The sequence below is a fragment of the Chiloscyllium plagiosum genome, unplaced genomic scaffold (assembly GCF_037043375.1).
Source record: "Chiloscyllium plagiosum isolate Xiang-an unplaced genomic scaffold, Cpla_swu_hap1 HiC_scaffold_16, whole genome shotgun sequence".
NCBI classification, from domain to species: Eukaryota; Metazoa; Chordata; class Chondrichthyes; order Orectolobiformes; family Hemiscylliidae; genus Chiloscyllium; species Chiloscyllium plagiosum.
Genome location: NW_028270154.1, coordinates 54942760 through 54966618, shown reverse-complemented (window position 1 = coordinate 54966618; position 23859 = coordinate 54942760). Strand labels below are relative to the sequence as shown.

Sequence of the window (23859 nt, the reverse complement as noted above, 5' to 3'; positions counted from 1 at the left end):
GTAACTCCAAAAATTGGAATAGGGAGAGGTAAGTCAATGGTCTTAAAATTGATTAAATCCCCAGGCCCAGATGAGATGTATCACAGGCTGCTCTGGGAAACAAGGCTGGAGATTTCAACCACCCTAACTTGAGGTGTAAAGTAATCTTTGGCACAGGAGTAGTGCCAATTTGACAGGAGAACAGTTAATGTGGTACCATGATTCAAGAAGGGTGGTAGGGATGGACCAGGGACCTCAAGGCCAGTGAATTTAATATCAGTGGTAGGGAAACCTTTGGAAAAAGATTGAGGGATATGTTTACTTTGTACTTGAAGAGCTCTAATCATAAATAATCATCAAGGCCTCGTCAGGGTGAGATGACATCCAATAAATTGAAGCATTTTGTGGTAGTGACTAAGATGTATAGATGAGGTTGGTGCATTTGATGTAGTCCATGTGGACTTCACTAATGCTGTTGACAAGGTATCATATTCTAGACTGGTTAAGTAGACAAGATGTCATGGATTCCAGTGGATTGTGGCAAATTGAATCCAAAATTGACTTCATATCAAGAGGCAGAGGGTGGTGGTCAGAGATCGTTTTTTGATTTGAAGCTTGTGTCCTATGGCATACTGCCAGGATCGGTGCTGGTGATTATACATTTGTATACATTAATTTCCTTGAGTGTAAGAGACTTATCAATAATGTGAAAATTGGTGATGTAGTAAATAGCAAGGAAGAAAGCCTTACACTCGGGACAATATGGACAGTCTCATCAGATGGATAGGGCAGTAGCAAATGGCATATCATCTGGAAAAAGTGCAGATTTTTAGAGGAAAATAAGGCAAGAGGAGTACATCATACATAATTAAGACCCTTTGAAGTACAGAAGAGACATATGTGTCCATGTCTTCAAAATCTTAAAGAAACAGGACATCTGGATAAAAACAAAATAGTGCAGATGCTGGAAATGAGAAAACAAGAGCAAGTACTGGAGAAACTCAACAATCCTGGCAACATCTGTGGCAAGTGAAACAGTTAACATGGGACTTCGTCAAACTAAATATGTTAGCTTTTTTTTCCTCCATAGATGCTGCCAGACCCAAGTTTCTCCAGCATTTTGTCTTTATTAAGACAAATGAATAAGTTGATTAAGAACACATATAGTTACTAACCTTTATTATTCAAAACGGGGACATGCTGGTGTTGGACTGAGTTGGACAATATCAAAAATCAGATGACACCGGGTTTTAATTCAGTGGGTTTATTTGAAAACACTAGCTTTTGGAACACTGCTGCTTCGTCAGATGTTAGTGAGAGAGCAAGACCTTAGGTACAGAATTTATAATAAAAAGGTCAAAGGGTCATGCATCTCATGTGAACGAATTGAACAGATGGCTCTTAAATCTTCAATCCGTTAGAATGTAGGTTCCAATTAATATGCAAATACCAGAATTTCTTTAAAGTCACTGCCCTAAGATAATTTTGTGTAATCAATATAAAGAGGGGTGAGACTTCCAGTCAGACAATGTATACCAGACTCTGGCATGTTGGTTTGAGGATGCCATTGGGCAAATGCATAAAGAATGCAGAATGTTATTCCCAAAGGCCTCAGCAGACTTCTTGCCCAACTATGACACAAGTTTTGTCATAGTCCACAACATATGCAGACTGTTTGACTCTGGGTCTATACTTGATGGAGTTTAGAAGGATGAGGTTTCTAATGGAAACATATGGAATACTGAATAGCCAGGGCAGTAGATGCTGGGAAGATCTGTCTGTTGGTAGGAGAGACTAGGTCCCGAGGGCACTGCCTTAGAGTAAAAGGAGGATGTTTTAGACCAGAGATAAGAAGAAACTTGTTTAATCAGGGTGGTGAATCCATGGAATTCATTGCCACAGAAGGCTGTGGAAGCCAGGTCTTGGAGGGTATTAACAGTGAGGTAGATAGGTTCTTGAGTATCCAGGGTTACAGGAAGAATGAGGTTGAGAAACATATCTGCCATGATTGAACAGTAGAGCAGACTATATGGGTTTACTGGCCTAATTTCTGCTGCTATGTCTTATGGTCTTATGATTGGAGGTGTCACCTTCTTTGTATTGATGACACCAGGGCAGTGACTTGAAAGAAGTGGGGATTTGCATGTTAATCAATCAATCTGCACCTCTATTCTTTTATGAATTGTCTAAGATTTTCCCCTCTCACTAAGGCCTGATGAAGCAGCAGCAGCAGCACGCCAAAAGCTAGTGTTTTCAAATAAACCTGTTGGACTGTAACCTGATGTGTGATATTTGACCTTTATTATTCAAGGCATTAAAGACACGAGTAGGGGGAGTATGATAGAAATGTATAAGATGGAAGTTAGGCAACAGCTGGAATACTTTGCACAGTTCTGGTCCCACACTTTAGGGAGGATATGATGGCACTGCACTGGGTGCAGAGCAGATCAACCAGTATGGTGCTTGGGCTGGAGATGGCTAAGGTACACAAAATTGAGGGGCATGGAATCAATAGTCCCAATGTTTTCCCTAGCGGGGTCAACCAGAGGGCGCAGATTTAAGATGAGGGCTAGCGGTTTTACAAGGAATTGGAGAGAATATTTTTCATTATGGTATGTGGAACTCACCACCTAAAAAGTGGATAGAGGGGGGAGTCAACATAACAACATTTAAGAATTTAGGCTAATGTTTGAAACAGGAGAAAGTGAGGACTGCAGATGCTGGAGATCAGAGCGTTTCCTGAAGAAGGGCTCATGCCCGAAACGTCATTTCTCCTGCTCCTTGGATGCTGCTTGACCTGCTGCGCTTTTCCAGCAACACATTTTCAGCTAATATTTGAAACACCCTTGCAAACAAGGCTACTGCCAAGTGCTGGCAAAATTGGACGACTTCAGTAGATAAGTGCTTGATTGATCGTGTAAAAGTCTTTTCCCATTGTGTAAAGCTGTCTCCAGCATTTGGCTCTTTGTTGAGATCCAGCACATTTTTATTATTTATCTGTTGATAATCTGATCCCTGTAACAGAATCTCACCTTTCCAGAGAACCCAGTTCTTTGTCTTGGCAGTAAAATTTGGAAATGTAGTTCCTGGTGTTACTATTCTGTACATAGCATTAAAACTTAGTTGAGTGTACTTTACCAAATGATTTCCTAATTTTAAACCCTTTTCATTTAATCCTCCTTTGAATAATGAGCCAGAGTAATCTCTCTCCCATCAAATCTAGAATCTGCAATCTCGTCAGTAATCAAAACTTTTCATACACTCATCTGTTTGTGAAATAGCAATTAAAACTGCATCTGGTATCCTGAATGTGGTTCTGCAATACAACTTGTCTGGTTTGTTCTCCACCCTAACATTCTTTTGTTAGTGACCTGGCAATACTGTTCTGATCTTCATCTGAAATCTCAAGGACTCTGTAGTTCTAATGTTACAATATGTTCGCTTTAACACAATCTGCATCAACTTTTATCTGTGAGCTCTCATGACCTGAATTAAATAGAATCTTCTATTCACCCCTCACTCCCAAAAAATCCTTTTAGACTCACGAGCACAGGTATTCATAGCTTCTCCACTAAAAAGTAATTATGAACTGAAATTGAAGCCTTAGCATTTGCAGCATCTGACAGTTTACAGACCTGGCTACTAACTTGATATTTGCCAGTTTGTTTATTAATAAATATGGTTGGCAATGTCTTGCCAATCTGTTTTATTATATTACCATCTAGCATCCAGCCTCCGACCATATAATCTTACCTGGTTACATAAACATGGAAGAATAAGAAATCTGTTCATTTATTTCACATCTTGGTTGTGCTCACTGTTTTCAGTGTTTATTCCTGATAGAAGGTACGTGACTGCAAAATTATTTTGGATAAAATTCAAGGAGTTAAATGTGAATTCTTGTCATTCTTGAAAGATATTTATAATGATACTAGAATAATTGATGTTAATTCCACTTTCATTTCATAAGGAATGAAGTTGAGCTTTGTATGTTTGTGTGCTTGATTGAAGTTTGTCATTTTTGAGCTTGAGCAGACAGGCAGCATTGGCAACATTATGCATGCTGCATTTGATATACTTGATCTGTTTATAGTGACAGATAAACTTGGAGTGGCAAACAGCTTTTAAAAAACAAACTCAGGTTGTTTTTATTAGTCACATTGTTATACATCAGCAGAGTACGTTTTTTTAAATGTATAGGTGCTGCTATCCCCTTGAGTTTACCAGAGTCTGCCTGTTTTAATGCCAACTCGGGCCTATTTAATTGTAACCTTTAAAGGAAGGTTGTCTGCAAAGGAATGACCCACCCCACCCAAATAGACAATAAAATTAGTTACTTTAAGTGTGCCAAAGGAACTTCCGTGCTCTTTATTGCACACTGCTCTACATCTTATGGGATTTTTTTTTCCTCCTTCATATAGGTGACACTAAAAATATTTTAAGATTTAAAATTTATTCCATAAGACTGTATCAACAAAATGTTATCTTAGTCAGGGTACAGTTCGGTAGATGTTAATGGCTTGTGAAATAAGTATGTCAGCAGGCTGGTGTTACTGGTGAAAGCTGTGACAAGAATCCAAACGTTGACATCTTAGAAGCAGGAGTAGGCCATTCAGCCCATCAAACTTGCTCGCCAATACATCATGACTGATTAAACACTTAAATTGCTTTTCTTCACCCCATTGCCATAATCCTGTATGAGATTGAGAAATTTGATTGGCAATCTGCATCTTAAACATTCTCAAAGACTAATATGCCAGTCCTCTGCAGTAAAAATTCTAAAAGATTACAAACCTCTGAGCAAATACATTTGTTATTTCTAACCAAAATGGCAGCCTTTCCCGCCTCATTTTTAAGTTCATCACTCATTCTTAAAATCTGTAGAGAATAAAGGGCAAGTTTTCCTAATTTTCCTTCATGGAATAGTCTTGCCATCCTGTGAATATATCTGGCGAATCTTTGTTGCATTCCTTCTATGACAATGGTATCTTACCTGAGATGGACCAAACTTCCGCACGCTACTCCAGGTGCAATCTAACCCATGTGCCTGTACAATTGAAGCCAGATTTCACTTCTCATATACTGAAATCCTCTAGCAATAAAGGCCAACATTCCATTAGCCTTCCCAATATCTTGCTGTACTTGCATGTTTTTAATTTGTTTCCAGTCTCTTGACATTTGAGAAATATTCACATCTGTTTGTCCTACCAAAATGGATAACTTCAATGTGGGAAATTATTTAATCTGCCATGTTCTTGCCCTTTCATTCAGCCTATCCAAATCCTCCTGAATCCTCTTTACAGCGTCCTCATCGCACGCATTCCCACTTTGTACCATCCGCAAGTTTGGAAGGAGTACTTTTGATTCCTGCCTTCAAATTATTGATATATGTTGTGAGCAGTGAGGCCAAATTACTGATCCTTGTGGTAGCCCACTAGTCGCAGCCTGCCAATGTAAGGATGACCAATTTTATTCCTATTCTCTGCATAAAATAATGATAACTATCATGCTAGTGTGCTACCTCTCCCATGTGCTTTTTTTTCACCCGCCTCCTGTGGGTGACTTCTGAAAATCTTAAGTATGCTGTGCCCATTGACTCTCTTTTATCAATTTTGTTAGCAACATCTTTGAAAAACATCTAACATCCTTGTGCGCTTTCCATAACAAGTTGTTGGAAAGTACATGGGACCTGACATTTTACTCTTCATACTCATGAGACTAGTTCTGTTCCTTTTTTAGATTAATTGCAACCAGTGAATTAATCTGGAATTTCTCGTCTTTTTTTTGGTCTTTGCACCCTACTTGAATGAAAAGTAATTTCTAGCTGAACCACTACCATTAATTTATGACTTTATTCATCTTCCGACTCAGATATTTGTGTAATTCTGCATAGTTTTATTGAAAGGAAGAAGCATTTAATTTTTCCTGACTTTGGGAGTAGGATGACATTCTTCAGTGTCCCAAGAGCTTGACTGAAGCTAGTTCTGTCTGGAAATTGTAGGGATTAATCTGCCACTCCAGGATTGGGTGGCTGTGCAACCTGTTCTGGCAGGATTGTACTTGGATGAGCAAGGCAGCAAGATGTGTTAACTATGGACTGTTTAATCGAAACCTTGTTACTCTTGCCTGCATATTCTAAGTTTGTATCAGCATTTTATATCTCTTAAAATTAAATGAAATTTGTGGTACAAAATCGTGTGGCTCACTGTTTGCTTGGCAAGGTATTCAACCCAAATGTTTGTTTTAGCAAGAGGCTACATTTATGCAACATTTCAATTCCGATTGTTTTCTTAGTATAACTGTGCATGATGTTGAAATTTGCCCTGTTAGCAATAGTGTAAGTATAATTGCTAAAATCTTGAGCAGCAGCCTAGGATAGCCCTGTGCTCCAGCAGACAGACTTCCTTTAATAAAGACCACGCTTTCATTAATAAGTACCTGTTGTAAGTAAACTGGCATAATTCAGTATGGACTACATGATTGATTACAGTGCATCCCTTATTACTGTAAATTGGTTTTTTTCTTCAAATCTTGCCTTCCGTTCTATCCTTTCTAGTTATTTTTATGTATTGCAGATATGAGTTCACATATAGCTTGGTCGAGCTGTAATCATGGCCTGACTTGGTCTGTCTTGTAAAATCTAATTATTTGAGCAGCCGCCTAACAAATATTATTACTTAGTAATTAGTACATTCACACTAAACATACTTAATGTTTTCTTTACCTCAGCCTGCATTTAATTTAGATAGTGTTTGCTGACACCTGCAACTGCAATAAACTATGCGTATGCATTCATTCTGGAAGATGTGCGTGAATGGCTCCAAACACAATATCACATCATAGAATTTGTGTAACATGTGCAAATGTCATACTGTGCATGCTCAGTGACGTGTATGTGATTTTAAAACAAGGTTCACTGGTCAGGAAAGTATTGTAAGTGAGGAGGAAGACGCTCAAAACATGGGCCCGGGTGCCTTGAGGCCGCCTTTCCAGTCCCCCTCTGTCCTAATTTTGCACTGTTCTCCCCCTTACCCACCCACCCTGAATCTTCCACCCTCCTTTCCCCGTACTTACTCCCACCGTCCAACCCCACCCCTGTATGTGCTCCACTCCCAATCTGTCTTCTGCCCTGCTGTATTCCTATGTACTGACTTTCTTTTCCCTATCTCCCTCTTGCCCTGTTGCTTGCTGTCTTGCTGGGCTGTACCCCATAGACTCTTTGCATATATGCGCAACATTTAAAGTGCGCATTTGCTGGTGTCAGTAAATGCAGCCAATGGTTTAACCATACTCAACTGGGTTCCTGGGTAACTGTGCTAAATTAGCTAATTTGAGTTTGGTATCATGAAAGCACGCAATTGTTGGGCTCAGCACTCTTTGGTTGATTGTTCTCACCCTTGATAAATATTTACAAGTACACATTATAGGTGACGATGGGATCAGACTTGGCTGAAGTACTTTCTTCTTCCCCTAGTGAATAGCCTCATCTTCCCTTTCTAAAGTGTTGCTATTAGTGACTGCCTTTGGAGCAGTACAACAGTTTGAGGTCCCCCCCCCCCTTCGAAGCAAAGGAAGAAAAGTGCACAATGAAACTTAGGAAAAAGCTGTTTGCATACTTTTCTTTATAAGTAGTAAACACGTCCAATATTGACTTTGAACTTTTTACATGCCCACATATTGTCATTGAATGCACTGACAATTTTAGATTTTAGCCAGTTCTGAGAATGCGGCTGTACCTTAGGGACAAGTTTGTCTCATTTGAACAACGTATTTTGGAAGCAATGCAACTTAACAAAAATTTTGGTCATCACTGTCTTTTTTTAGTAAAATGTGAGAGGACTGGGTGACAAAATTACACCTGTTGCACTCAAGTAAATTAAAAATGTTGACGTAATAAGCAGAAAGCACTGTAGTCTAAGTATTCTGTAGACATATTGCTATTGCTAATCAATAACTTGAATTGTAGTGAAATAATTGTTAAAGAAAAGAGTTCTGTAGGTGTGACTTATAAATGTCATCAGATCTGTATTTTAATTGAGAGGGGTAATTGTGCCTGTAATCGAGTGAAATGCTTATCTTAAGCTAATTTAGCATGCCTATTGCCTAATGTTAACCATTCTGAAAATTTGACCAAACTATTTTGCCTAACTGCCTTCTACCTCTTCCTTACTGAAGGTCTTGATATTCGTTACATGATCAAATTTTCATTTCAATAACATTTATAATATTACCGTGACCTGAACACTTCTAGCACTAATCCTTGGAAATTGTAAATTCCAAAAGATCACGTTTCCTCCTATGTAGGCTTTTACAATGTTGTTTTAAATAACAAGGCACTAAATGATCATTGATCTATTTTCATAATTTTTCCTTCTGAAGTTGGAGATGCAACTCAATAGCTAAATCCATAACAATAGCACAAACTTCAGAACCGTAAGCAGTACCTGCGGGCTTAATGTTGCATGATTTTGATCATTTCTGTTCTGGCGCTGCCTGTGTCCTTGTACATTAATAACTTGTCTTAAAGCCACAGGACATACATGACTAAGCTTGCCAAATGTCAGTTAACATACTAATACAGGTAGTGTTTTTCCTTAACTGCCACTTTTGCTGTGTCTCTACACCCTTTTGCAGATGCAATTGTGTAATCTTATTCCCTTATTCATTAAGTTTAAGATTAAAATGGGGGTGTTTTATTTAATTTTGGACATAATTGTTTTGCTCAGCTTTTACTATTACTTTAAAAGCACTGTGGTGGTTGTGCTTCTATTGTTTTAATTTAGAACACAAAATTAATAGAGCTGATGTTGGGAAGATGGATGCCATTTGGCTGCCCCTTCTTAAAAGCCTCCGTGTTGCCTGTCTGCGCTGGCCTTTCTATGTCAGCAATAATGTTCATGCACTGCCACAATCTTCATTTGTTCAGTGTTTAGAATCTCCAGTGGGGAAGAGGAAAAGAAGCATGACTGTTAGTCCTTCTCACGATCCAGCTTTCTCAGGATTAAATCAGGTCTGAAACTGTCTCCTACTCAAGCCAACCCTAAATTTATTCTTTCCAATCTGATTTAACGCCACTAGCTGTGTTGGCATTATTCAGACTTAAATGGTAAACGTGTTTGTTTTCTTGGAAATTTCTTGTTCTGTTAACTGAATTATTTTCTGGCTATGGTGTGCTATTAGGATTGGGCTGAAGTTTGACAATTTATGTGTAATCTTTATATTTCTTTGTATCTGCACTGATTTTATTTTAGCCTTCCTCCCTCTGACTGAATTCTGGCTGGGAGAAAACAAACACGTTTGTTCGACCCCCTTTGGCACTGGTGCTTTGTGAACCAGCTAGTTAGGTGTGTCCACCTTTTCATGTCTGGATTTGTTAGCTTCCCACAGTGAGAACTGGCAAAATGGGGCAGGTTGGAGTGTTGGCCTTGACTGGGACTCAGACCAGCCACCATGGAGGTGTTGGGTGAGTGCTACACTACTTAGTCACCATGCTGACTATAGTGACTTTATGTTCCATAGCTCTGATATTTTAATTACAAGTGAAGCTGGCATATAAAACTTAAGTGCAGGTTGCATCTTCAGCGTGAAAGGGCATTCAGAATGAACAATTGAATAGAATTATTGAGACTTGAGCGTTTTCTTCCCAAGATTGTTAATTTAATATTGCCTGTATGATAACTTTTGAGGGGTTGGCATAGATGTTTGTGGTAGACGAACTGTGCCATTGTTTTAGCCATTTAACAAATATATGTGGAGTTTGTTTTGGATCTTGTGGTGTTTGGAACATATTTAGAGTAATTGCTTTTAAAACATGAGTGGTATTTTGAATAAGTGGATATATTGTCAGAAAGGTTCTAAATGAGAATTAGAGAGCTATGCGACAATAGCTAGAACAGGTAAACCTGCACACTATCACTCAAAAGAAAATTTAATCAGGTCAAGCAGCATGCTTTGAAAAGCAAGATACTGATTTTTTTTAAATTGACCTGTTCAGAGATGCTATGGCATACCTTTGGAGCAGGTTGATCTTGAATCCAGGGGATTGCTGTTTTTTCCCTTTTTTATTTTGTCTTAATAGCGATGGTCCGTTTTGGTAATTTACAGTATTTATAACTTGTGAAGTTTGGGTGTGTTCTCCATTTGATTGAGAAGATTTTACACTAAAATGCAATTAAACATTGATTTAATTTGTCTGGTCAGATACTTTTAATTGGCATTGTTTACACAAGCCTATTTTATCTCCATGAGGTGTTCCTGTGGAAAAGAGAATTGGAATGGAATTAATGTTCATTTTAAAAAAAAAAGTCACTATTGTTGGCAGGAATATTGGAAAGGAAATTGATCATTTAATGATGTCTCTGTTCTAGGTTTGCTGATAGACTAGGCCATCGCCTCCACATTTCAACTATTATCACTAAATTGTTGATCCAAAATGTGGCTAATGTTACAGGTTTTGAATCCTTCCGCAACATATTGAATTCAATTTTTTTAATGTCTGGAATTAAAAACTTCATGATGGCCATGAAACCATTGCCAATTATTGGAAAAACCCATCTGGCTGACTAATGTTCTTCAAGGAAGGAAATCTGCCATCCTCACCTGCTCAGTTCTGTGTGTGACTCCAGACCCACAGCAATATACTCTGAAATGATTAGGTTAGATTAGATTACTTAGTGTGGAAACAGGCCCTTCAGCCCAACAAGTCCACACCGACCCTCTGAAGAGCGACCCATTCCCCTACCTTCACCTAACACTACACACAATTTAGCATGGCCAGTTCACCTAACCTGCACATCTTTGTGATGTAGGAGGAAACCGGAGCTCCCGGAGGAAACCCATGCAGGCACTGGGAGCATGTGCAAACTCCACACAGACAGTTGCCTGAGGCGGGAATTGAACCCGGGTCTCTGGCGCTGTGAGGCAGCAGTGCTAACCACTGTGCCACCGTGCCGCCCACTTAGTTTCAAGGCCAGCAAGGGACAGGCAATAAATACTGGCCATAGAGCAGCACCCCCATCCCATAAGTGAATTTTAAAAACCATTTGTTACAGCAACCATCCAATTTTTACATATCAGTTCAGGAAGCTAGAGAACCTTATTTACTTATTGCCCACCTATAGCTTGAATTGCAGCAATGCAACATTTATGATCCCAGCCATCCATTGAAATCATTTGCAGCATTCTCATTCTGGTTATGCAAATAGGAAGCCTCATAGCACAATGGAGCTAAAACACCTAATTTCAAGTGATTTTGTAAATAAAGTAATGGAATAGTAGCGGGTGAAAAAGAATTGGTAAAATGCGTAGTTTAGGTATGATTATTTCTTTAGTGATAAATAGTAAGATTTATTCATGATTAAATCCAACGACTGTTCTTGATTTGAATATCCAATGAGCAATTTAATTTCAATTCTTCAATCTTTATCATCTGGTTATATATTAACTGTTGGGCTTGCCCATAAGGGCTATTAACCATTAACCATCGCAGTCAAACTTTTATCCAGACAGTATTAGTGTCATTGAATCATACAGCACGAAAACAGACCTGTCAGTTCGATTTGCCCATGCCAACCAAGTTTTCCAAACTAAATTAGTCCTGTTTGCTTGCATTTGGCCCCTATCCAAATGTCTTTTTAAATGTTTTAAGTACCTGTGCATACCACTTTCTCTGGCAGTTTATTCCACATACAAACCACCCTCTGAAAATATTGCCCTTTTCAATGGCCCCTTCTAAATCTTGTCTGACCTTAATTAGGTTTTATTTTGAAATATATTTTTTTGAGCGTGCCCCACCCCAACCACCATAAGTGAATGACGTTTGCTATTCACTTTATCTGTGCACTTCATGATTATCTGAACTTCTATAAGGTCATCCCTCAACCTCCTATAGTCCAGTGAAAAAAGCTTCTGCTCAAACTCGAGTCCTCCAGACCAGGAACATCCTTGTAAATCTTTTCTGAATTGTCTCCATTTTAATCATATCCTTCCTATAGCAGGATGACCAGAACTGTATACAGTAGTCCAAAGTTGCCTCACTAATGTCCTGTACAGCTTCAACATGTTCCCACTCCTATACTCAACATGGTCTGAGCAATGAAGGCAAGTGCACTAAAAACCTTTTAATCGCTGTCTACCTGTGATGCAATTTGGCAAGCTCTGTGTATTCATTATTGTAGTTTATCATTTATCAGCAATCCAAGTCAAACTTTATTAAACAGCAAATAGGTGCCGAATGATTAGACCTGTGTTGCAATTGCAGTTTAAAAATGATGCAGCTAAGGACAAATTACCAGCATCGTATGCCTAGTTTGGAGAACAGTAGTTAAATCAATAAGTGTTTTGGCTGAATAGTTTGTGATCATTTTTAGTTAATATGGGTAAATTAATAAAATCTTAATTATATGGCATTCTAGGATCCTTTGGACTTTTCCTTTGAGAGCTTTTTACTGCATGATATTTCAGAGAAATCCTTCTCAGCAATTGGTTAACAGTTGATGCTAAATGTTTTAATATTGGCCATAGTTGAGAGAATAATTTGACTACTTAGTTACACCAACCTTGTCCTGGATATTTCTTGAAATTGCATATTTGGAAATAAATTAACTTATAGCTGTGATGAATTGCTTTCAAATTGAATTAGTGCACCAAAGGTGAATGATTTCATTTTAAATGTAATTTTATGAAGCTTTTTTAATGTAATTCAAAGATAAGGTTTTGAAATATATTCTTACGAAGGCCAAAATATGTAAAAGTTTCTTCCTAGTGGGGCTAAGTACAATATGGTTTTATTTAAGTAATCTTCATGTGAGTAATAGAACTAAGATGTTCAGGAAGGTAGATGACCATCGTTGCTCAACATTCATCTGGCAGATCATAGGCTAGTTGGTTTTTCTTTTAAAAGTTCTTAGTTCTTTGGAAGTCTGTGGATTTTGATATGACTTTCAATTGTTAAAAACCGTTTTTTGAACCCTAACTTATTTTGAATTACCTCTGCTCACTATCATATACTGTTTCACTTTCACACAAGTTATTAGTCAATTTGTGACCTCTGTTGATCACAGTTGTCGTGTATCAATTTGAAAATTCTTTTCACCAAACCATTATTGCTAACCCCTAATTGCCCTCAAAATGGTGGTGATCTGCTGCCTTGAACCATTGCAATTTTTGGGATATAGGTACACACTTTATTGCTGTTGGGAAGCAAGTTCCATGATTTTGACCAAATAAATGAATTTTGATATAGTTTCGATGTCTAGATAGTAGGTGGCTTGAAGGATTGTAGGTTGTAGGGTTCTGCACTACCTTCTAAGTGGTATAATTTGTGGTTTTGGAAGGTGATGTCAAATTATTGTCAAAAGGCTAATATATGAAGAATGATGCACATTAGCTATTTATGGTTCTGTTCAAATTACTTAAAGATGAAATGAGCAAGTAGAACACTAGAAAATAGTTACGTTTCAATGCAAAACTCTAGCAAGACTCCACCTGGTATATTGAATTGTTCTAGAAACTGCAATTTAAAGGATATACTGACTTTGGAGGAACTGCAGAGTAGATATACCAGAATAACACTAGGGCCAATTGAAACTAAATGCATTTACCCTGTAATTTAGAAGTTTAAAAGACAATTTGATCAAAGTTTTCAAATAGGACCTTAGTACTTGAGAGAAAGCATCCTGCCCCTCTTATAAATGGTAATTGATGCTAGATTTACTATTACTTTTGGCTAATAATGTTAACCCTTGTGTTAAAATTGTGGGTAAAGTTCTGATTACTATTTGAATGGTGAGAGACATTGGAGGTCCCTTAACCACCTCAGGAACTGAGTGATTTGCATTTTAGAGGTAGTCATTGTTGTAATGTGGCAGAAAGGTTCTTCACCGATACATAACCAGAAAATATATTTTAGATATTAAGTCAAGGGTTAAACGCAAAGAGGCCAGTTGAATTTTCTGATCCCTTGAAGTAAAGGATCATTTCCCTCCATTGCTGGTACTTCAGTAAAAAGATGGCACTGCCTCTGCATAGATATGCCAGCCGAGGTCATAATTCATTCCTCGAAAGCAAATTCAGCAACTTAAAAGATTTACAAGGATGTTGCCTGGGTTGGAGGATCTGAGCTACAGGGAGAGGCTGAATAGGCTGGGGCTGTTTTCCCTGGAGAGTCTGAGGCTGAGGGGTGACCTTATAGAGGTTTACAAAATTGAGGGGCATGGATAGGATAAATAGACAAAGTCTTTTCCCTGGTGTCAGGGAGTCCAGAACTAGAGGGCATAGGTCTAGGGTGAGAGGGGAAAGAGATAAGAGACCTAAGGGGCAACATTTTCATGCAGAGGGTAGTACATGTATGGAATGAGCTGCCAGAGGATGTGGTGGAGGCTGGTACAATTGTAGCATTTTAAGAGGCATGTGAACATGTATATGAATCGGAAGGGTTTGGAGGTATATGGGCCGGCTGCTGGCAGGTGAGACTAGATTGGGTTGGGATATCTAGTCGGCATGGACGGGTTGGACCGAAGGGTCTGTTTCCATGCTATACATCTCTATGACTGGCAAGAATGCCACCACTGAACAGAACATGATATTTGTAAGTGTTAAGTTGACTTCCTTTTGAGGCATGAAAGCAAAGTATATGCCTATAAAAGTTCTCCATCTGAATCAACTTGTTTCAACAGCAAATTACAGAACATTCCTTTAACTCATGTTGGGATGTGCTGTGGATCCCTCGTGAAATTAGCATCAGAATATTTAATGATTGAAAATCTGTCATTTTTTTGTCATGTTTTGAGGTAGCAAAAATTAAGCTTTCAGACACATTTGGAGAGAGATGTTGCATTTATTAAACTCTTGTTTATATTGGGGATGGATTTACCCTGCTCACAAATGATCAGTCATGAAAAAGTGACATTAGCAACATATTAGTGGAAACTTTCATCATTTCTGAAATAACTTTGATTGATACTGTACCTCTCAACCTCCACACCCAATAGCGTTTACATCCAGTTGTATTTATTGTAAAGCGTGGTCACTGGTAGGTTCTTTTTCTTGGGTCTTACACCCTTGATGCAACTGCAACACGCCCACTTCTGTGAACAGCCAAAATGTATTAAGCAAGTACAGTACAAGCTTTCTGGAGAAACCCTTAACACCGTTCGCAGATTTTGCGAAGCCATGTCAAAGATCTCTCCGAACAAAGGAAACAGTCTTTCCTTTATACAATACAAGAGTTTCACTTTACAGTCAGTAGTGCCCCCAAGATAATCCCCAGCCATTCACCCACAGTACGTGCCACTCAAGTCACAATATGGTGATCACATCATTTCCAGAAACAGTATAATGTAAATCATCCCATAATGGTCACATCTGTTGTGAATCATTTTTTTAACTGCAGGGAGTAGTCAGAATTTTAATTGCAATGTTCTTATTGATTTTCTGAATAGGGAATGATAATGTAATTCTTTTACTATGAATAACTAGGAAATGGTCATGCAAATTGTTCTGAATGGTGAGGGATGGGAATTGCATTCTATCTTACATTCTATCTGTAAGACGGGCATACCGTTTGACCCCCGGGGCATCCAATTTCTTACAGGTCAGCAAAGCAAATTAACCCCTCAACATCTCAATGATCAGTTGATTTGTGCACAGAAATTTCACACAGGGAACAGTGTGGTAAGGATTTTTTTAGCTTATGTTGTTTGTAGGATGAATATTAACCAAGTCAATTTCCAACATTTTGAAATAGTCCTCTGGGATTGGTGTTCAACTGAGTGTCAAAATTAGTGTGATTCTGGAAAAACACAGCCGTTAGCCTCCCACATCAGGAAGGGTTTTTGCCCAAAACACCGATTTTCCTGCTCCTCAGATGCTGTCTGACCTGCTGGTGCTTTTCCAGCACCACTCTAATCTTGACTCTGAACCGCAGCATCTAGAGTCCTCACTTTCGTCTAGTTCAACTGAGTATGTAGATGCGACTTGAATTTAAAAATCACTTGAAAAATGACACCTCAGACTTTCACCATTGTTGGAGTGTCATTAATCCGATGTGCTCAAGTGTTTTGAAATGGTATTTGAACCCATCACCACCTGATGTGGATGAATGTGTTATTACTGAAAGAGTTCCAACTAAACTCTGCAGTGCAGTATTAAACTAGCTATTCAGGACAGTAAAGATGAGCTTATATTTGGGTGGAGCTGAATTAAACTTTGTCACGATAGCGGTGAGATGTGGACAGTTTTTTTTAGTTCCACCATTTGATTTTAATACCAGGGCATCCATGGGCTAAGTTTTAAAAAGGAAAGGCAGACTTCAGTGACCACCAAATTGAGCCAAGCTCCGGAAATCAATATGTTGTCAACTAACCATGAACTGAAAGTAACTTTTTCTTATCAAAAGAGACTGAAACCAGTTAAGTGTGAAAAAAAACTGTATTCTTAATTTATACTTGAGTAATGAGATTTGCGTTTGAGATGAATGTCCTGAATGGTATTGTCCAGTTTGGAGTCAATATCCCCAAATATAGGAATATGAGTGTGAGCTGTGTTTTAAGCAATCGCTTCGGCAGAGCATTATTAATAGATTTAGAACAGCGGACTTTGGAGAAGCACTCTGCATGTGCTCAAAGGAAAAAGCAAATGCTGACCTCATGGATTGGAAGAACGTCAGAACACTGATCTCAAAGATCTGCAGTATTCAGCTTGCTTGGTCCAGGACCCAGCTAACCAGCTAATGGTGCTGGTTTGTACCTTATTCCTCCAGAGCACTATAAGGACTTTAAAATGTTACCATTTATTTTCCTTTTTGTATTGGAGATGGTCCCCTTTTTAACTTGTATTTATATCCTTGTTGCTTTTTTTTGTCTGGGTTGGGAACTTCCGGAAAAACTTGGAATTGACTTGTGTATCCAGTAAACCAGTTAACTGTTTAACTGAAATGAAATATTTTTGTATTACAAAACTATCTTAAATTTTGTTTTGGCTGACTGAGGTGGAAAGTGGGAGCTGATTTAACCCTCTTATTTGTATCAGGTTTTAGATTAAAGTTGTGTGGAATATTAAGGTAGTTTTTAAAAATGAAACTTTCATCTATTTGTAGCTTATTTAACCAAACATTTGCAACTGATGTTTGTTGGGGACTACGTTGGCTAGTTTGCCCAAGTTAAAATCATTTGGGCATATAGCTAACTCAGTAAGTAGGAACTTGTTTTCCCTTCACGTTGGTATTGTTGCAAATTGTCCTGATAAATTCAAGTTGAAAAGCTTCAATAAAATGTAGTTTTAGCAATAGTCAAATACGAATTTCTATAATAGAGTTAGAGGTAGTGCTGTGGTTTGGATTAGATATACAAACCAATTTTGTTTCCAAGGTTGTTCTAATTTATGGGAGAACAACATCAAGTCTCTGACGCCACTGCAATCTCATTTCACAAATGAGTCACCTGCGGAATGACAATATAGACCACTTTGCTGAGTACTTGATATAAATTCTTAATTGAAAGTCAGAATTTTGATGCATGTTGTAGGTTATTGATCATGTTGGATTACTCGCCACTGTTTGAGAAATGTTATTTTACTACTTCAAGCCGAATGAGCACGAGCACACTCTTTTGGTGGTCACTTATTGAGAAAGGGATGAGGGTCGTACTACTTTCTAGCATTTCAAACAACCGCCTTTAACTTTACCAAAATAATGATCAGTTTTATTTTAGCCAGTGTATGCTAAGAGTCTGCAACATCATTTTTGGATTGCTGCTATGTTTTTTGCGTAAGAGGCATCTTTGCTAGTTTATTTCCTCAAATCTTAGGTGGCTTTTGATTGAGTTCTAGTCACTAAAGTTAATTTTGGGTTTAATCAGGATAAATTGCTGCAGACACTGTCAATGTAACACTTTTCAGTTGTTTCAATTCTTGAATTGGAAATTGTTGTTTCCAATTCCTGTGCCTAAACCTGCGTCAGTTATGCTGAGCATGACAATTACAGATACTTGCTAACGATAAGATAATGTTAAGGTTCTGTAGTAATTTAATGGTTCTGTTCCTTTGCCTCAAATCACAAATGGTCGTATACTTTCAAATAATTTGAACTCTATATTATTTTTCTTTGTTCCTGTCTCTCTTTTTTTCAAAAGGCACAGTGACAATTTTTGGCAGAAAATTATCTCTTACGCCTTGGATCTTTCCACGGTGGTGTAATGGTTTTCTGTATTTGTGGTTATGTATCTTTGAAAAGATTTGGGATAAATGTAGAATGTTATAAATAATGGCTACCTTCAATCTGTAAATGTCTTGAATGAATTTATTTATCCATATACAGAACAACCTCCATTATCCGAACGAGACGGAGGCGGGAAGTATTTTGTTCAGATAACTGAGTTTGGATAACGTTGTTTGGAAAACGCATAGAGTTTTTAATGGGACCTTGATCTTGATTTGGGTTATCTGAAATTTGGATAATTGATGTTCAGGTAATCGAGGTTGTTTTGTAATTGGAGAGTCAGTGCAGCATGGTGTCCCCTGAAAACTTGATGTCAGGTGCATTTTTATAGTTAACCTGATTGACAGCCTGAGCAGAATACATACAAGTATCATTTTTGTCATATGAGCAAACTCTCAAAGATTACCCGATTATCAATAATACAATACAAATTATCTTTAATTGTTCAAGCTTTATATGCAAACATCATTTGAAAGGTTGAATTCATTTTGTGTAAGTTAGTGTTGCTGTACAATTACCAGGATGTACAGTGAAATGGTAAGTTGGAATTATCATTCTAGAATGATACTAAAGTGAGTTTGTGGATGACACTAACATTGGTTGACAGTGAGGTGGGAGGTGTTAATTACAGTAAGATATAAACAGTGGTCAGATGGGTAGGTAAGTGGCAGATGGAATTTATCCCTGATTGAATATGAGGTGACAGAAGTAAGACAAGGGAGTTCTGAATGACAGGACATGAAGAAGCTTGGAGGCATCTTGGGGTAGTTATCCACAGATCCCTGAAAGTGGCAGGACAGTTTAATGAGGATAATTACGACATATGGGATGCTTACTTTAACTGGTCATAGATTATAAGAGCAGGGAGGTTATTTTGAGAGCTGTGAGAAACTTTGATTAGGCCACTGCTGGAGTTATACATGCTGTTCTGGTCACCACACTAGAGGGAGAATGTCATTGCACTAGAAGGAGTGCAAAGGTTATTCATCATGGCATCATCTAGAATGGAGTATTTCAGCTTAGTAAGGCTGGAATATGCTTAGGTTGTTTTCTATGAATCCGAGGAAGGTTGAGGTGTGTTAAATTTCCACAGTGCTGTTCGGAAGCAACTTCATGAATTTTGACCCAGCGACCGTGAAGGAATGGTAATTCCAGTTTTCAGTTCCATTCATAATTCCTCAGAAAATAAAGTGGGCCTTTTCACCATGCAGCACAATTTGTGCAAAATTCAGGCATGGAAGAATGAAGTAACATTCATACCATGTAAGTTCTAGGCAATGACCACCTCCACTAAGGGTCTTGGAAGAGTTGTGTCCAGACTCAAGTGTGTGTTGCTGGGAAAGCACAGCAGGTCAGGCAGTATCCAAGGAACAGGAGAATCGACCTTTTGAGGCATCAGGACTGTGATCTCCAGCATCTGATAGGGGCGTCAAAAGGTCACTGTGGACCCAATGGGCTGAATGGCCTACTTCCACACTGAGGGCTTTGTATGAAATCTGTGGAGAAATTGTTTTTAGCAACTTCATTCTTGCTGTGTATTGTCCAAATTGTAGCCCCATTGGTTCAAATATGTTGTTTTGTAATCCAGTTTGTTTAGTAAATATTCATTCTTGGTGTCAGATTTAGGTGATAATTGGCAAGTCACTTGAACATGAAATTGCAACCGAGTTTAGTTCTGTTGCTCTATGCTTACATTCAGCAGGAGTTAGTGCTTTGTGGTTCATGATCTTGAGCAGCTATTTCCTGCATCCAATAGATCAATTCTGGAATTAAAACTAGTCTTTTGGTTTGTACAGCTTTGTGCTGCACTGTATAACATTTTATCTGCCTGACCATCAGAATTAGGATCTGGTGACCTCAGATTTCAGTAGCTAGCCTTGGACAAATATTTAAATATAAAGACATGTTGAAACTTCAGGCAAGTTGAGTTTGATACATGGAAGATAGATTACTCAAATGATTGTGGAAAAAGGCTATTCTTCTTCTTTAATTAACCTAATGTTGAATGGTCATTTGTTGAGCATAGAAAGTGTGAATTCCATGTGCCACTGTATGGTTTGCTTCATCTGCCTCATTGCACTATCTGGGAGGAAAAAGAAACCATGTTCACAAGCAAAAGAAATGTAATAGTTAATTTTTGGCCATTAACTGAAATCTTAATTTTGTTGCTGAATATTTAGAAACTTAAAATGGAGAGTTAGGAAGTTCCTTTCTCATGTCATTGTTTGGCCACTAAATAAAGCCTTCGGACGACTTTTATGTGCTGTTCCTCCTTTGTTTCTCTTGTACACCTCTACCCCACCAAGAAAGTGCACTTTTTCTACCCAGTGAGTAACATCAGTCAGTCTCCTGCTCGTTTCAGAAAAAAAACAATGTACATTATTCAACCTAGTGGGCTGTAACATTGAGAAATTGGCAAATGTTACGCTCTGAACTGCTTCCATATTTTTGGCAGCTTACGTATCTCATTCAATGAATGTGTTTTTATTTAAATTAGTACTAGAATAGGCAGAGGATTTCAGTATAATAGATATAGAGGAAAGTATTTATTTCCGCACGTTCTGGAAAATTGAAGCACTGAGATCACTAATGCAGTACCATCTCTCAACTTCAATTCTTGAATTTGCTATAATGTACTATGCTATCACTGTTCTCTCCTTTTGAAAATAGTTAAAATATTGCCCGATGGTGTAGGAGGGCAAGCTAGGCTTAAAAATAGGTGTATTTGCTTGCATAAAGTGAGCATTATCACACTTTAAACCAAGTCTTAGTTTTCTGTTTTGTGTATCTCTTCCTACTGACTGGTCCACTGTAGCCCAAATTTTGTAGCTTAAATTTTTGCTTAAATTTCAATTAGAATTGAATTACAATTAATAGTTTTGGTAAATGTCTCATATTGCAAAATTGAAGCTAATATTGAATTTCATTTCATTTTGTCTTGTGTTTCATTTTGCAGCTGTTTCTGATTGACTTTGGTTTGGCTAAAAAATACCGTGACAACCGGACAAGACAACACATACCATATAGGGAAGACAAAAATCTTACAGGAACAGCACGATATGCCAGCATCAATGCACATCTAGGTATTGAACAGAGGTGAGCATACTATTTGGTTACTTCCCTAAAGCTTATTGTCTTTTGACAGACCTTCAGAGCCATAACAGCACCTGAATAGATGGTACCTATCATGTTGGCATGTGAGGTCTGGTTGCATTTGACCTAAATCAACAGATCCGGTAATACCAGGCTAATCATTGCTGTCTCCTTCTTACTGGAATGAAGTTATCCACCTTCAAGGAGTCGCTAGGGTGGATGATTTGACAATGAACGTGTCGAGTAAATGTGCACCTGCAGTGCTTAAAGTTAGCTTGAAATTTTTAAAAATTAACATTTGCTTGGAGCAATTTTCTTTGCAGTTTTGGACGCAGAAGGACCTTAATTCTGGGAGTTGCAAGACAATGCAAGATTGTGAACTTGTGACAGCAATTTTGAGTTTAAAGCGGTTGCAACTCCTGTTTCCTGCAGCTCTAAGAAATAATTAAATATATAAGTGCCACTAGCACAATCAACTACTTTTGGAGAAGCTGGAGGAGCTGCCTGTGTGAGCAAGTGCATTACCTATGGTTTTAAGTATTTCCACAGTGCTGTTCGGAAGCAACTTCATGAATTTTGACCTAGCGACCGTGAAGGAATGGTAATTCCAGTTTTCAGTTCCATTCATAATTCCTCAGAATATAAAGTGGGCCTTTTCACCATGCAGCACAACTTGGGCAAAATTCAGGCATGGAAGAATGAAGTAACATTTATACCATGTAAATGCTAGGCAATGACCACCTCCCCTAAGGGTTTTGGAAGAGTTGTGTCCAGAGTTGAGAGTGTGTTTCTGGGAAAGCACAGTAGGTCAGGCAGTATCTGAGGAACAGGAGAATCTACCTTTCAGGCATCAGGACTGTGATCTCCAGCATCTACATCTCCAGCATCTCACTTTCTCCTTTTCAGAGTTATGGTCCAGTCCCTGTGTTCCTGTATACTTCACCTTGTTTCTTCTTGGTGAAAAGTTATGAATTTAGAGATGTTGTTAAGCAAACTTATTACTTTCCACATAAAAAATTCAATGTGCAGCCACTGTACATTGATGCGGGAGTGAACAATTAGGTACAAGTTAAGTGGAATGACTTGTCATAGATAACAGCACCCTTGCTTGTTGGAGCTGCAGGGATCTTCCATCATTTTGTGGCGTTCTTTAGATTATGAAAATGTTTGCAAAATCAGATATTGAATCAACTGCTACAGAATACTTAGTCTCCCACCTGTTGTAATTAGTGTTTAAGTAATTGGCCCATTCACAATCAAGTGTCTTGTCAATGGCAGCCTTGCACAGGATGTTGATATTGGGATTTCAACAGTGGTAGTGCTGGCAAATGAGGTAGTTAACCCTTATTGGAGGGTTAACCCTCATTGCTGAGCATTTGCATGGCGTAAATGTTACTTCATACTTCTATGCCTGAATTTTGCCCAAGTTGTGCTGCATGGCAAAAAGGCCCACTTTAATTTCTCAGGAATTATGAGTGGAACTAAAATAGTCAGCGAAAATCTCCACTTCTGGTCTTGACATGATGAAAAAGTCACTGTTGAAGCAGCTGAGGAGGGTTCAGCTTAAATGCTGTCCAGAGATCTTTTAGCAACACCCTAAGCCTGAGATTATTGGTGGTCTTTGTGCTGGTATGCCTGTAGCCGTTGAAAGTTTTTCTGCTTTGATTTCCATTTACTTCAGTTTTATGAGGTCATCCGCTTTGATTTGCGGTTGGAATGAGTCTGGAGTTGGTGGAACCAAGCTGAGTATTACTGAGCAGTTGATTATCAAATGGTACTTGCTAGCACTGTCAGAGACAATTTCCATCACTTGCTGATTGTGGATAGACTGTGCTAGTAATGCTTGAATTGCATTTTTCCTTTCTGTTTGGGACAGATATGAGCAATTTTCTGCTTGACTGGGTAAATCGCAATATTGTACCTATATAGGTGAGCAACTTGTTTATAATGAAGTGATTAATTCTGGAGCATTAATCACTGAAGCTGGGCAGTTGTCTAGCCCGTAGCTTTCCTGTATCTAATGCTGTCAATCGTTTCTTTATCGTGTGGGTGATTTGAATGTTGAGCGAAGGTGAATCATCCACTCAGCAGTTCTGGGTGAACATGGTTCCAAATGCTGCAACCTTGTATTTTGAATTGCTGTGCAGGGCTCTTTGAGGATAGAATGAATATTTGTGGAAGCATTGTCTGTTTGTTTAAATGTCATCACAACTCCTGACTTGTGATAAGACTTCTGGGATTTGTATGTTTGTTTATCTCTATCTGCTTTCATTAGAACTTGCATGTAGTCACATTTAACTTTCAGTTCAATTGTGGGCATGTTAACAAACTGTATTTTCCTATTCTCTTGCATGTGCTCAAATAATAGATTTCTGTAAACAGTTTTGTTAGTGCAAGATTTTTTTCTAAAATAAAGAGAATAAAAGCACAGCTTAGTGAGTATATTATTCACGTTAAATTAAACATAATGGTATGATAAGTTTACTGGTTAGCTTTGGTATTTCAGGCAAAATTTATTTTCATTTTGCTTGATTATACAGCTTGAAAAGCAATATTTTTTTGTTTGAGGAAGG

General features: G+C 38.2%; 1 protein-coding gene across 3 annotated transcripts in view; it reads left to right on the top strand.

Moving 5' to 3' along the window:
- csnk1a1 (casein kinase 1, alpha 1) overlaps nt 1-23859 on the top strand; it is a 55558-nt gene that overhangs the window by 15556 nt on the left and 16143 nt on the right. For 2 of the 3 annotated variants that reach the window (XM_043703775.1, XM_043703774.2), the window contains exons 5-6: nt 8906-8989; nt 21150-21289. In XM_043703775.1, coding sequence (XP_043559710.1) covers nt 8906-8989; nt 21150-21289 — 224 coding nt within the window. The remainder of the gene's footprint in view (nt 1-8905; nt 8990-21149; nt 21290-23859) is intronic. The other variant, XM_043703777.2, reaches the window with a different exon arrangement.